General features: G+C 47.1%; 1 protein-coding gene across 4 annotated transcripts in view; it reads right to left on the bottom strand.

The window, feature by feature from the left end:
* Ptpn3 (protein tyrosine phosphatase non-receptor type 3) overlaps window positions 1-16,020 on the bottom strand; it is a 163,238-nt gene that overhangs the window by 83,480 nt on the left and 63,738 nt on the right. For all 4 annotated transcript variants that reach the window (XM_037202637.1, XM_028883001.2, XM_028883002.2 and 1 more), the window contains exon 2: window positions 3,133-3,287. In XM_037202637.1, the coding sequence (XP_037058532.1) occupies window positions 3,133-3,287 (155 nt within the window). The remainder of the gene's footprint in view (window positions 1-3,132; window positions 3,288-16,020) is intronic.

Here is a 16,020-nt window from a genome sequence, read left to right as displayed (position 1 = left end):
GTGACTAACAGGGAGTGTCAAACGCTGTCGAGTGCTTTGAACCAGTCAAGACACGGTAGACAGATTCCTTAGAGGGCAGCATGAACAGTGGGGTCCACCTGGGGACAGGGATAAGGAACCCCTCTGTGTTCCGGGGGACAACAGAGTGGAGTGTCACCCCCCCATCTATCTAGTGGCCCACCCGGTTTGAATCTGATGGCACACACAAAAGATGGCTTGGGGCAGCGGGTGGGATGAGACACGCACACAAAACCAGCATGGAGCATTTTGGGAGAGTTCAGATGCTATTTCAAGAGGTCGATCTCCCGGGAATGCTTTGAACCCAACCATTTAACTCAGGACAATGCAAGTCAGAAATAGACAGGTATAGAAGAGGCTCTCTCTCTGGGAGCTTCTGAAAGCAGGTAATGTGTGGAAAGTGGGTCGCAATGACCAAGGTGGGGAGAGGTAGGTAACTTGAGGACATTCCTGCGGCAATGTCTTCGGGGTGACTTCATGGGATTTGGTCTGTTGTGTGAGAGAAGGACACTTGCCTATTTCCAAAAGGCATCACCTGTATCCTGAAGGCTCCAGGGCCTGCCAGCATCCATCACAAAGTCTCCATGGGTGTAAACAATACAGGCCACCCATTCCCCCAAGTTACCAAAGCATGTGTGTGTGTGTGCGCGCGCGCGTGCGTGCGTGCGTGCGTAGGTCAAAGGTTGATGCTGGGATATCGTCAATCATTCTCACGTCATTTTCTGTGACAGAATTTCTCACTGAATCTTAAGCCTACAGCTTCAGCCAGACTGGCTGGGCAGGGAGCCACAGGGGTGCTCCTGTCTCCACCTCCCACGCCCAATCCCAGTGCAGGGTGACAGCCACACGGAGGAGCAGCAGCCAGTTTCTCTGTGTTTGCTGGGGATCAGAAGTCCTTATGCTTGCAAGCAAGCACCTTACCTACTGAGCCATGTCCCCAGCCTGGCAAACATTCTCCTAATGTAGCAGAGCTATCTTCTCACCTTATTGTAATTACTGCTTTGGGGATATAATTGATGTAACTTTGATTTACTATGTCATTAGCAACTGTAATTTATTGAACATCTGCAAAGATATGATACCACATTCACTTTGCTTCAACTCTGCAAAGTAGCCATCAACATCTGCCTTGCCACTGAGAACCAGGCACTGAGAGGCATCATGCCTGGCATTCCCACACGGTCACCCGGCAGCTATCTGGCCATCTGACTCACATCTGTGCAACACCAAAGCCCCACATTCTTGCTGGATTGAGTCTCTCACCTCTGGACTACAGAATCCAAACATTCAGGTATCAATTCAGCTCAATTCTCCTCCTTCCCAAAAGAACTCAAATAGAATCAAAGCCAGGTGTGGTGGCACACACCTTTAATCCAGCACCTGACAGGTAGAGGCAGGTGGATCTCTGTGAGTTTGAGGCCAGTCTGGTCTAGATATTGACCAGACCATCAGGGGATAGATATACAGTGAGACTTTATCTCAGGAAAAAGAGCGGGGACAAACCAGAGCAACTGAACACATCAGAGAGCCCTGCCAGCAGGTCCTATTGGCTCCATCTTCCAGGGCCTCCTTCCAGCCAAGTCCACAAGACCATCTCAGGGACTGCTACTGTAGTCTCTCAGTGCCCTCCCTCCCTGACTGCTGGGGACTGAGGGACCCTTAAGTCAGGTCACGTCAGGTCTCTATCCACTGTGCTCAACATTGCCCAGTGGAGAAGCCAGTGTGCCCAGGTTCCAGCTGGCCTCCCATCCCCAAGCCTGCTTGGGACCTCTGACCTCACTTTTCTCTGGTTCTCTTCCCTTGGGGCTCAGGCCGCTGCAGATGTACAGGCCTTCCACCGTGTGGGTCCCCGGCTTGACGGCAAGCACCTTCACTCACTGAGCTCTCTCCCTCTTCTCTTTCTAGAGATTTCTGGCTACAAGAAATAACATGTCCTATCCTCAGAGGAATAACGCATGGCCTTAGAGACAGCTGAAGAGCTGAGCAGGGAAGGCTGGGAAACCGGTCTCCACTAACCACTGCTTCTGTTTGCTGGCACCTGAGGCCTGGGTGCTGCTGAGGACATTCTCATATCCACGGCATGGGGCAGCTGTCCCGGCCCTGGTTTGGAAGAACTGAAAATTGCCTTCTGCCTGCACCAAGATCAGTAATGGTAAAGATGACAGAGAGAGAGAGAGATCCATAGTGAGTCCCTGTCAAAAGAGAAGAAGGCAGGATGGTGGAGCGGTTGCAGCCACAGCAGGGGTCTGACATTTTCATTAAGGTTTAAGTGCTATGGCCTTTTCTGGTCAATGCCCCCCCCCCCATTGTGTGTGTTTGTTTTAAGACAGGGTGTCATATAGCCCAGGCTGGCCTCAAACCAGCTCCTCCAGAGTCCACCTCCCAAGGGCTGAATCCCAGGCATTTATCACCATATCCAGTCTGTCTCCTCTACCCCCTTTCTCCGCACACACTTTAAAAACCGGGGCACAAGTGGTTGGGGCTGGACTTGATGCTATCAAGCCTGAAAGACACAGAGACGTCCGTCCTGGGCATAGGTGGTGTGTGGCGCCCGGGTGTGCAGCCAGCTGAAGCAGCTGCTGTCCTTGCCTCTCACAGCTGCTTACGTGAAGACCCGGGATCAAGGGCTCCGAGCACGAGCCAGGACCTTTAGGAGTCCTGCCAGCCATGAGGCTGACCATCTCACTGAGCACAGCTGCGTGCCCAGTCCTGTGCCAGGACACCCGTCCTGTCCTCAAGGGGTTCACTGTTTAGTAGGAGACTTATAACCTAGTAATTCTTACTATTTTTAAAATTGCAGAGTCACGTGGGCTCGACACAGCACGTACAGAGCGTAGTCACCCAAGGGCCAGCTCTGCGTAGAGGGAGTGGGTGGGGACATCAGACACATCAGTGTTGGGAGACACCAAGAGATTCACCTCCCTCAGAAGAATCGAGAAGGTAAGATGGGGCAAAGGTTGCAAGGCTATGCCCAGCCCAGTCTCACCATATGAGATCTGAAAGCTCAAGCTTTCATTTTTTCAGTCAATCTCTTCTTCATTTTGTAAGCCAAGAACTTAAAACTGTTTAAGAGGATTTATGAAAAAAAAAAAAAAAAAAAAGTGGAGAACTTACGTTAACTTTGAAGGTCTGTACCAAGCCATCTAAAAACCGTATGCTGCAGATGACCTCGGATCGAGTTTTCTCTTTGGGTAATTCGGAGGTTCGTATATTATTAATTCTTCCACCCAACGCACGTAACCGGGAGGTCATAACGACCGCTGAGTAACCTGTAATATAAGACACCTGTCAGTGCTTTCAAATGCAAACGATCAAGTCCCACACAGTTCCTCACGTGGGTCAGCGTGGCTCCTCACAGCATCAGCTGCAGAAACTGCGGCTAGGAGAACAGGGTAACAAACCATCTTTGCATTTCACCGGCCACTTCTGAGGCAGTGGTTCTCAACCTGGGGGTCAAGTGACCCCTTCACAGGGTCACCTAAGACCATGGGAAAACGGATATTTACACTATGGATTCATAACAGTAGCAAAATTGCAGTTATCAAGTAGCAATGAAAATAATTTTATGGCTGAGCTCATGGTCACCATGACATGAGGAACTGTATTAGGAAGGTTGAGAACCACTGCTAGGCAAAACCTGTTCTTGATGATGTTAGTCAAGGAAATACACGGCTTATTTATTTGTCTGTCCTATTATCTCCAAGGTCTGTACCTTTTCATTTTCCAGAGCGTAATTCATACCTTAGGCATTTGTATGTTTTATAAAACTAAGCATGAAATAAATATGATATGAAACATGAAAACGCTGGTTAATAAATTATATTAAAATTAAGAACTTCTACTTTGTAAAAGAAACATTTTAAAGGATTTATTTTATTTTGGCTGGCGGGTAAGATGGCTCAGCAGTTAGGAGCACTGGCTGCTCTTCCAAAGGACCCGAGTTAGATTCCCAGCACCCACATAGCGGCTCACAACTGTCTATAACTCCAGTCCCAGGGGATCCAGTGCTCTCTCCTGGCCTCCACAGGTGCTGCATACACATGGTGCACTTATAGGCATGCAGGCAAAACACTCATATACATAAAATAAACATAAATAAAATATTTTTTAAAAATCAGTACAGTTGAAAAAATATTTATTTTACGTTGATGAATATTTTGCATGTCTATACGCATGTGCACCACATGCATGCTTGGTGCCCTCAGAGGTCAAAAGGGGGCACTAGATCCTTTGGATCTGGAGTTATGGTTGTGAGCCATCATGTGGGTGCTGGGAGTCAAACCTGGGTCCTCAGCAAGAGCAACAAGTGCTCTAAACCACTGATTCAGCTCTCCAGCCCCAAAACTTCTTCTACTTCTTAAGAAGAGAACATTTATTCAGAAGGCCAAAAAGTCCCACAGTGGTGGAGTAAATCTGCAACAAATCTACAAAGACTTAAGCATTCCTTTAGCTCCAAGAGAGTAAAACAATGCAGTAGAAAATGGAGAGAAGCTGGAGAGACACCTAAGCAGTTAGGAGCAGGGACAGCTGTGGTAGAGGACCAAAGTTCTTTTCCCAGCACCCGCATCAGGCAGCTTACAATTGCTTGTTAACTCCAGCTCCAGCAGATCTACTGCCCTGCCCTCTTCAGGCCTCTGAAGGAACTGCACACACCTATACTCACATGCATATCTGTAATTTAAGAAATACAAAGAAAAGCCTTTCTTTTTTAAAAAAGCAGGGAGAAATGAAAGGAAGTACTTAGACAGTTGCTTGTCAAATAAATGCAAAGTAAAGCCACAAAACAAAGTCCCCCAACGTGTCCACTGCAGGACTGTGCGTTAAGACGGACAACACTGTGGAAGGTGCCCAGCTTTTCCAGCTTTCGCTAGCTGCTGCACAGAACATAAATTAACACAACTACTTCGGGAAATTGTTGGGAAATATCTCCACCAAGATGGACACACACATGTCCGTGACACAGCAATCTCATTCCTAGGTATGTGCCTAATTGAAAATAACAACAAAACTACATCATATTCACACAAAAAAAAACCATAAACAAAACTCTTTATAATATAACAAATGGGAAGAGACCTAAATTGCCGTCAGCTGTACGATGGATACATTGTAGCGTGTTCGGCCATGCACCTGTATGCAGCAAAGGCAGGAATGAATTCCTGCTCAGTGCAACACAGGTTTCTCTTTAATGTTACCTTGAGTAAAAGAAGCCAGACACATTTTACCCACAGCACAATACCATGTATAGACAGTTAAAAATGGGCAAAATTAATCAGTGCTGGTCAAAGACAAACTAGTGGCCATCTCTGGTGTCCAGAATGCTTCTGTATGTTCATATGTATGCGTGCGCGCGCGCGCTTGTGCGCGCTTGTGCGCACACCTGTGCATGCATGTGCCACAGTGAGCATGTGGAGACCAGAGGGCAACTTGCAGAGGACAGTTCTCTCCTTCTACCATGTCATCCCCCCGGGACTGAACTCAGGCTTGAGGGCAGACACCTTTACCTGCTCTGCTCTCTCACCAACACCAACCCCCTATCTTGATTCTATCTTTTAATTAATTAATTAATTAGAGACAGGTCTCTCACTGAAGCCAGAGGTCACTGATTTGCCCAGGCCAGCTCCCCGGCAGCCCATCGTCTTCCTGTCTGTCTCCCTACTACTGAGATTACAGATGTGCGCTGCTGCACTTGGCTTTCCATATAAGTGCAGGGGATCCGGACTCTGGCCCTCACACTTGTATGGCAAGTGTTTCCTAGCTGAGTGACTTCCCAGGCCCTTGAGATGCTTTTAAGAAGGAAGCCTCAGGCTGGACTTGGTGGTGCACACCTTTAATCCCAGCACTCGGGAGGCAAAGGCAGGTGGATCTTTATGAGTTTGAAGTCAGCCTGATTCACAAAGTGAGTTCCAGGGCAACCAGAACTACTAGAATAGAGACTTTTTCTCAAAATGTACAAACAAAAAACAATAAAAAAAACAAAACAAAACCAAACAAAAACCAAAACCAAACCAAACAAAACAAAACAACAACAACAACAACAACAAAAAAAAAAAAAAACTAAAAGGAGGAGAAAGAGGAGGTGAGGGCATCAGAGGGCAATTTCAAATCTCACCACTGTGTTTTGGAAGAGTAAGCAAACTGGTTTTGCCAACAGCTCAGTAGTGGAATTGGTAGAATAAAAAGACTGACGAGATTTGCAACTGAGCATACAGTCATAACATCCCTGTGGGTGTGCTGAGGGCCTGGACCTCGACAGAGGATACAGGAAGCCTAATTCTGCATGGAAGGAAGAAAATGTGATTAACTGGTTAAGTGGAAGAGCAAATGCAGATGCAGCTTTTTAAGAGCACACTGCCCCTCCCTGCTTCCTGCTTCCCCTCACTCAGATTGTGGTACTCACTCCTGGTGCTAGAACAAGTCCCGCCCCTTCAGGGACACCTTCGAGTGTCTCCCAGCCAGTCATATAGGGCGTTATAGACTCCCAATTGTGCTCACTGTAATTCTACCCTTACAACTCAGTGTGTGTTTCTAGCTGTGTTTTCCACTACACACCAAGCTCCAGGGGGGGTAGGAATAAGGCCTGTTTTTGTTCACTGTACCTGTGACACCCAGCTCCAAAGGGTGACCCATTAAGTACTTGAGTAAACCAATAAATAAATGCACGGGAGCACAAAACAGAAGGCCAAGCAATCAAAGTCTGGGAAAAACAATGTTAGCGTGCCACAGGCAAACTCAGGCTGACTGGAGCAGAGCAGGCAAGACAGAAAGACGGTGCGAGGGTGGATGGAATGGAGATGCCCTTCAGTGCAATGCTTCTCACACTGCAAGGTGAGGAGACAGAGCACGACTGGACCAAGATGCAGTAGCTCTGCGTGTGGTCTGAGTGTCAGTCTGAACGTCTCAGTCTTCCAAGTGATGCTCAAGTTAGCCATCGGGGTCTGTCTGCTCTCAGGAAGCAAAGCATAGACACCCAGGAAGACAGCACTAAACGTCACGGCAGAAAAGACAGACGTGTGTTCCTCCACCGTGGAAAGGAGGGCAGAGAGGACCAGAGACTGAAAGTCAAGTCTCTGGGACAGCAGGGACCACAGAATGGCTACAGGAAGAAGGCAAGAGCAGTGCACTGAGTCCCTGTCAATACATGTAAGGTCTTCTAGGAGAAGGTTCTAGTTTTTACAAGTAGCTAGCTAGGCCAGGCAGTGGTGGCACACGCCTTTAATCCCAGCACTAGTGTGATGGTATTGTGTTCCCCCAAATATTGTGCACCCTAATAAACTTATCTGGGGTCAGAGAACAGAACAGCCACTAAATAGAGGCTAGAAAATGGTGGCACACACACCTTTAATCCTATCACTTGGGAGGCAGAGATCCATCTGGATCTCTGTGAGTTTAAAGCCACACTGGAAACAGCCGGCATGGTGACTCACGCCTTTAATGAGCCTTTAATCCCAGGAAGTGATGGTAGAAAGCAGAAAGGTATATAAGGCGTGAAAACCAGGGACTAGAGCTGGTTAAGCTTTTAGGCTTTGAGCAGCACAGTTCAGCTGAGATTCATTCTGGATGGGGACTCAGAAGCTTCCAGTCTGAGGAACAGGATCAGCTGAGGAATTGGCAAGGTGGCTGTGGCTTGTTCTGTCTCTCAGATCTTCCAGTGTTCACCCCAATAACTGGCCCTGGCTTTGATTTTATTAATAAGAACTTTTAAGATTCATGCTATACACTTGGGAGGCAGAGGCAGGGGGAATCTCTGTGAGTTCATGGCCAGCCTGGGTGAGTTCCAGGAAAGGTACAAAGCTACACAGAGAAACCCTGTCTAAAAAAAAAAAAAAAAAAAAATTAGCTAGCTAGGACAGGAAATCTCAAATATTAATTAAAAAAAAATTCCTGGGACTGGCAGTTCAAAAAAAAAAAAAACCACACACACACTCAATCACAGAAGATTCCACCCACCCACCCACCACCTCCACCATGCCCTTTTCAATACAAATGTCACTGGAATCAGGGATGCATTTTCTGAGTAATACAAAAAGTTACCAAAAGACAACAAATGCGTTCCTGAATGCTTTATCCCACATGCAACTGGAAATGTCAATTCTGTTGCTTGCTCCTTGTTTGAAGAATCTCAGGTGAATTGTACTTTTCGGAAGATACTGCAGCATCATTATGAAGTATAGTATTAATGGGCAGTACCCCTCAGCGCTTCCTGGGGCAACTTTTGAAAGTGATGCTTTCATTGGTCCTACCGCCCATGGGGATTTGGCGCCCTGGGCCTTTGGGAGCCCCTCAAAGGGCAGACTTGGAGTTGAGGTTCAGACAGCAGCTTTTCACATGGCTGGCCTTAGAACACAGCCAGGTCTGCAGAGCAGATATCCTCACACAGACCCTGGACATAAAACCAGCAGAGGGGCTTCAAGGAGGAACCTGGGAATGAGAGCAACACAAACCACCCACAGGCAGGGTTCAAATCGATGTCCCTGGGACACTGAACCATGGTTGATGATGTTCCCCAGCATGGTCATAGATTATACTCAGAGAGACTTTTCCCTGCACCCTGATTGTCACACCGAAGGCCTTGGAGCCTAAGGATGGTGTCATTGAAAGGTATTTTATGAAAACTGCAGAATGTTCTTCCTGTGATTGTCCCTAAAGCAGCGAACCTTGATAAGAGCTTGCCCGAAGCTAAACTACACATTATCAAGCCAGGAGGTGGTTCCAGATTGTCTTGAAATTGTTTCTTAAACAATCTGGTTGGACAATAGATGCTGACTAATTGCCCTGTTTCCTGTACCGCAGCAATTGGGGAACTCGGGGTTTCTATGGCTTCCTTTATAAGCCTCTTAATTCTAAACAAAGCCAAAACCCAAACAGGAACACACTGGCCTCAGTAACCACAGACCATCACAGCTGCAGGTGATACCATTGATACCACGGGAGCCAAGCCTATTTGCACAGTGTTTCAAATCAACGAGCTATAGCTTTGGGATAGCTGGAACACTTTGTGGGTTCTACGGTGATTCAGATCTTAATCAAAGATGAGATTCGGAAAACATTTATAGAAAAAGCATGATCTCATGATGCACACAGCTGGGGCTCAGTAAATACTGCGAAGTTCGAGACGGAATACATAAGGTGTCTAGCATCCCGTAGGGGACACATACCAGATAGTCAATAAAAGGCACTGCCTATTTATTACTGTTGAGATGGGGTCTCATGTAGCCAAGGCTGGCCTCCAATTTACTACATCACTGAGGGTGGGTGTGATCCTCCTGCCTCCACCTCCCAAGTGCTAGGATGACAGGTATGTGCCACCATGCCAGGATACAAGGCTAAGTTTCTGATGTGCACAGGTGCTAACTACAGAGTCCAGATTTTGTAGGGCTGTCTTGATGTCAAATAGCTTACAGACATATAAATGTGTCTTTTCTATAATGTTACTCCTTTTAAATCAATTCACTGGGTGTTCAAAGCTAGTCACTACTACAGATGTTAGATACCTCCAGGTGCACGGGGGGCGGGGGGAAGGGGGAGATGAAAATTAGACCTTTAACTGAGAATGCATGTTTCAAGGCCTAAGGATGTACCTCAGTTGGTATAGTGCTTAGGTAACATGCGTGGGGCCCTGGGTTTGATTTACAGTACTGCATAAGCCAGGCCACACCCACAGGAAATCCCAAAACCTCAGGCAGAGGGGGAAGCAGGGAAATCAAAAGCTTAAGGGGAAGAGACTTTCAGAAAAAAAATAAACAAGTAAGTAAATATTGATTCAACTTAACTGAATTGAATTGAGACAGTGTCTTATGTAGCTTAGGCTGGCCTAGAAGCTGCTACGTGGTGCAGGATAGCCTTAGAATCCTGATGTTCCTATGTCCACCTGCCAGATGCCAGGACTAGGTGTGCCGCACTGCACCCAGATCTTTTTAAAGAAAACAGTCGGGGTTTATAAAGAAATGTGTGAGTGTTCTGTGTAAGTGAACTATGCATGGGTGAGCCTTGCTCCTAGAACCAACCCAGGCAAGTACGTTCAGGCTGACCTTGCCAATACCACCACCTAGTGGCCACCAGGAGAAAGCACTCGCCTCCAGCCCTACGACTTAGGGGCGACACAGGTTGGTTCTCTTCTTGTTCACCTGGCAATCGCTCTCTGAGAGTGTAAGAATTTCTCTGCAACTCAGCTTCTTTTTCCTAATCCTTCTTCCCTACTGGGCTGAGGAAAGCTTTATTCCTCTCTCATTTTTTTTCTTTTCTAATTTTGAGTATCAACAGATGACCGATGCGCTGGAGAGGGAGATTTCTAGCACAGGAAATAACACAATGTGCCATCAGCCACGTGAGGCAGTGACCCACCAAATCAACAGCAATTCTCAATATTTAATGGATGGAACATAGCTGCCTTAGTCGGCTGCTGAGAGAGTATCAGTATTGCCTTTTCTTTCTGTTGGGAACACACAGAAGTTGGGCTGCATTTTGTATTAATTTAGTCCTGGTGGTGGGGTGGAGTGGGTGTAGGAAGGGGTGTCAACCAGGCCCCTAGCAATCACATGACACATGCTTTATATTTTTCAGAAGAAAACAAACCAGTTCTCCCACCACTGCCTCCAAGCCCTTTGTTTTGGGACCAGGCTAAGGTGTCCCTTAAATTCTAAAGGAAGTGGGTATTTCTTCTTACAAACAAAACTTTACAGGGGTGAGGAGATGATTCTGTGGATAAGGTACCTGCCATCTAATGTGAGGACTGGAGTTGGGGAGTTTGGATCCAGGCACCCAAATAAAAATCAGGAGACGGAGGACACGGGAAATCCCCGGGGCAAGCTGGCTATCTGGACTAGCAGAATCCACAAGCTCCTAGTTGAGTGAGAGAAGCTATCAGTAAATAAAATGGAGCTTGCTGGCGGAGACCATTAAACTCTGGTCTCCTTGGGCACCTGTGCTCACATGTATACAGACACACATACAAACACACAACTAAGAAAAATAAGAGAAAACAGGTGTGATGGTGTATCCCTTAATCTCAGCATTCCTAAAGCAGAGGCAGGTGGATTACACTCACATGCATGTGAGACACACACACACACACACACACACACTCGTGCACGTGCACACACGTACATGTGTACAGAACGCAGGGTTTGCTCTCAAGCACATGCAACAGGTCAGATTATCATGTTACTTCTAAAGGTTTTAGCACGCATCTCCCAAAGACCAAGGATACTTATTTCATCACCACAGTGAAGCTACTGCACTCAAGAAAACAAACATCAAACAAGCATTTATCTTATAGCTCATATGAAAATTTTACAAATTATTCTGAGTCTTTCTTTCCTCCTGCCCCAGGACGCAATCTGAAACCAAGACTTGTTTTACTGCCACAGAGAAGACATACTTTTAATAACCTTCCACCCTAAGACAATGATAGGGGCAACCTGAGAGCCACACACTATAATCTCCAGGATTTCTTTGCGTTCTGCCCATCTGTGCCAACGATAACCAGGGTCTTGGGGGCCAGACTGCTAGGTCAGTGTCCAAGCCTGTGTTAGTGACTTCCCAGAGCTACATAAAAAGCATGTCCGTAGCTTCGCAGCTGTCCCGTCCCTCAGGGTGGGAGAAGGCTTCCTAAGTCAATGTTGATGAAGTGGCAGATTCTGCCAGTCTATATGTCAGTGCTGGTATTAGCACAGATGTCAGAACAAGTAAGAAGGGAAGTTCAAAAAGCGCTCTGTCTGTCACCTGCTATTATGTAACCAGATGTCTTGACTTGTTCCCTCAAAGTAGCTGGCATCATCCTGACCCCAAGTTTTTATCCATCTGTAGCCTCTGAGAATAAAGATCAGGACACCCACACAAAGTGCATCCCTCTCAGAAGCGCGTGCAAGAGACTGCTCGCATTTTCCTAAAAAGGAGCAGAGAGAGAGAGAGAGGTGCCGACATTCAGCGTGATTTATTAGGCTTGCCAAATGTTTTGAAGTTCAATTCAGCCAAGTGAATTAAAAATCAGTGGTTTTAGTTTTTGCTTGTGACATGCCCACATCCGTAGGAAAACACATCCATCAACATGGTTTTGTTTGATTAATTTTAATTATGTGCTGGTAACCAAATTATAGAGTGGCACATGGAATCTAACCTTTTTTTTTTTTTTTTTTCTCATGGCTGTGATTTTTGTCAACAGATCAATATTATCCACTGTCCTTTCAGTTTTCTGGCTTTCTTAATTTCTTAAATGCAAAGCCTAACAATGCAAAGGTTAATATACTGATTTACTATTAACTTTAGTTTTTCAATGTACACAGTCAATACTGAACTAGGGGCGGGGAGATGGCTCTGTTTCTAAACTGCTTACAACCTAAGCATGAGGATGAGAATTTGGTTCCCAAGCATCCATGTATATGCTGGGCAGGCACAGCAGTCTGTGGATCACCCCCGCACTCAGCAGGCAGGCATGGCAGTCTGTGGATAACCCCCGCACTCAGGAGGCAGAGATGGGAGACCACAAGAGGAAGCTGTCTTCCTCTGCCTCAAAGAATAAGGTGGGGAGAGTGATTGAGGAAGGCTCCCAGCATCCCACATACCCACAGGCACACATACCCACACCACCTATGTACACACACGTACACACACACACACACACACACACACACACACACACACACCCCTACTAAGTAAGGAAAACAAGTCTCTTTATTGAAAAAAGCATTTTTGCCAGGTGTAGTAGAGCACATCTTTAGTCCTAGCACTTGGGAGGCAGAAGCAGATGGATCTCTGAGTTCAAGGCCAGCCTGATCTACAGATCGAGTTCCAGGCCAGCTAGAGAAGTTACACAGAGAAACCCTGTCTTGAGGGAAAAAACAAACAAACCCCCCAAACAAAAACAAACAAGGCATTTTCATAACATTAATTTTATTGCTAAATTAATGTTAAAGTCAGTAAACAACTTCTCTTAAAGCTTATATACCAAAAAAGTTAACTTTTAAAATAGTATTTTTTTTTTTTTTTTTGGTTTTTTGGAGACAGGGTTTCTCTGTGTAGCTTTGCGCCTTTCCTGGAGCTCACTTGGTAGCCCAGGCTGGCCTCGAACTCACAAAGATCCGCCTGCCTCTGCCTCCCAAGTGCTGGGATTAAAGGCGTGCGCCACCACGCCCGGCTTAAAATAGTATTTTTAAAGCTTAAAGCCTGCTAACCAATATGATAATTACAAATGGTGTGAAAACAAAAACTTAAAAAGCAACAACAACAACAAACTGGGTATGCGTTCACAGAAGTACTTAACGGTTTGGGTCACGGGAAGCACACTGATGAGCCAGCAATTACACCTGACTTTCACACAGCTCCACACTCAGCTAACTTGGCACCACCAATCCACATGCTCCCTCCATACAACTGTAGAATCAACCACCCGACTTGTTCCCTGGACCCTTTTGTTCAGAGAGGGGGGACCTCCCAAAGAAGTCCCCACCACCACTACCAAAGCTGGGCTGGAATGACTGGTCCCGTCAGTTCCATTCAAATCCAGAATTAATGAATTAGCACCCTCTTTCCCAGACGACTTCAAAATGTCAGTTTTCTCATTCCAGGGCCCAGGGCTTATTTATAGGTTTTATTTATAGGCTGGACACCATGACACTTTCAAAACTAACAAAACAAAAAAGTTAGCCTGGACACTGGGAGGTTGAAAAGCAGCTTAAGCTCCTCCAAGCGCAGGATAAAAACAGGCTCCTGGAGCCGCCGGCGCTGGGGAGGATGTCTGTGAACTTTATAGTGGTATAAAGGGAAACAGGTTCCCAGCCCTGGAGGCCTCAGCCACCTTCACACAGGTCAGCCTGGGGCAAGAGGAAATCAGGCCCAGCAGGAGAGGGTGGCCACTCTGGGAGGGTATGAGATCCTGGGGTACCACACAGGGCAAAGTCCAGGCCTCCCTCAGGTCTCTTCTCCCCGGCTGACAATACTTGTTGGAAAGGCTGTCGGAAATGAGATTTTTTTATTGGTTCGATGTTTGGGAAGACCTTCTCATGCTGAAACCACACCCTCACAGTCCACAGGACCCACCTCTCCTCTCAGGATTGTTTCCGGGAGGCACACGGCGGTGTAGGCTGTGCTGGGCCTTGCCCATGCACTCACCCAACCCTGGCACTGGTGAACTTGCCCTGTTCTCTGCCACCAACCTGCCTGCTGGGACAAAGAGGACAAAAGCAAGATCCAGAGACCAACCGTTCTGACCAGGTCACAGCCATGGAAAGACTCTTCTAGAACTTACTTAAGTGTGGGCCAGGGTGTCTCCCAACAGCCTCCAAGTAGTCCCCAAATTCCAGGCTTACACTCGGATATTTTGTGTGCCCCCCCCCCCGCAACCCCCAGGGCCTGTAGATCTTGTTTATAATTACTCTTGGCTTCCTTGGTTACTACTTTGGCAAAGGAGTTCCGGACCATTTACTCACTCAAAATTCATTTACTCGGCCCCAGGCCAAGCCAGGAAGTGGCAAGGGGGTGGGGAAGGCAGAGGTGCTGGGAGCCTGGCTTCCATAAGATAGGAAGCCCTGGGGGACAGGGGACAAGCTCCAGAGCTGGGGACCTTCTGGGTGACATGGGTGATGGGGCCAGCTCGGGAGGCTTCCAGGCCTGGGGAAGGCTCCCCACTGGCAGGGAAGGTCGGCAGGGGAAGCTCAGGGAGGTTTTCGGAGTTCCGGGACAAGAGAGGAGCCTGAGGGTAACTGATAGCTTAGTGAAAGTTCAGGGAAGATTAGGTCAGGGTCTTTCAGAGGCTTTCACACAAAAGGAAGAATCAGGATACGGTGAGAGGTTTAGCATAAGGCAGTAGGAAGGTGTGAACTCCAGCTTAATCACTTCCTAGTGGAACCTCAGCAATTGCTTACTTTTTTTTTTTTTTCTCTAAGACTCACTTTCCTTATCCAGAAAAAGACAGATTTCCTTCCTTCCCCGGGCTGTTTTGAGCCTTTCAGAGAATATGTATGCAAATTATCGACTTTCTTTTGTTGTTGTCTTTGGAGACAGGGTTCCTCTATGCCACAGTCCTGGAACTCACTTTGTAGACCAGGCTGGCCTCAAACTCGGCCTGCCTCTGCATGTGCAGATTAAAGACTTGCGCCACCACAGTCTGGCTGGGCTGATTCTTTTTCACCCAATGGTTAAAGAGGTGAAATAAACAGATTTCAAGGCCTGGAAGACGGCTAGTGGGTAAACCACTTGCCATGCAAGTGTGAGAACCTGGGTTCAAATGCTGTGTAAAAGCTGGGCCCTTCTGTGTGTGCCCCCAGAGCTCCTTCTGCAAAATGGGAGGCAGAGACAGAATCCCCAGAGATTTACAGGCCAGTTAACCTGGAATATGGTTCACAGATGTGAAATACAGAAGACTCTGATCTCAAACATGGGAGAATGCAAGTATCAACACCCATGTTTATCCTCTGATGTCCACAAACATGCTATGGCCCTCGGCGCCCACAACACACGCCGCGCACACACGGCACACACACACACACACACACACACACACACACACGGGCACACACACGGGCACACACATGCACACGGGCGCGCGTGCATGTACGTGTACACACACACACACACACACACACACACACACACACACAGCACACTTACAGTAACAAAAGAAAGAAAAGGAAACAGAGAGAAGAAAAAGCTTAAGGAAGAGGCTGCATACACATGGGAGATACTGAGCTACCCACTGGAAGGGTGGGGGAGCTCCGGGGAACCCGGTTCTGGAATGTGGGCGGTTCTTAGTTGACCAACGCCCATCACTAGAGGGGATCAAGTGGAAGGCTACGACTGGAGAGTACCATAAATGAGCGTTAGGCTTTGGGGACCAAAACTCCATCCTGACTTCTGTTTTGAAGTGCCCAGGGTATATTTCTGTTTACAGAAAGCCATACTCAACCGTGCCACTTTTCAGACTCTCTGTCCTTGCATGGATTTCCACAGAAGTCACTCTAAATGGATGCCTCGTTCTTGGAAGTTTTAAATGGTCCATCAGATCAT

Source organism: Peromyscus leucopus, chromosome 2 (genome assembly GCF_004664715.2).
Source record: "Peromyscus leucopus breed LL Stock chromosome 2, UCI_PerLeu_2.1, whole genome shotgun sequence".
NCBI classification, from domain to species: domain Eukaryota; kingdom Metazoa; phylum Chordata; class Mammalia; order Rodentia; family Cricetidae; genus Peromyscus; species Peromyscus leucopus.
This window is presented reverse-complemented; position numbering and strand designations above follow the sequence as displayed.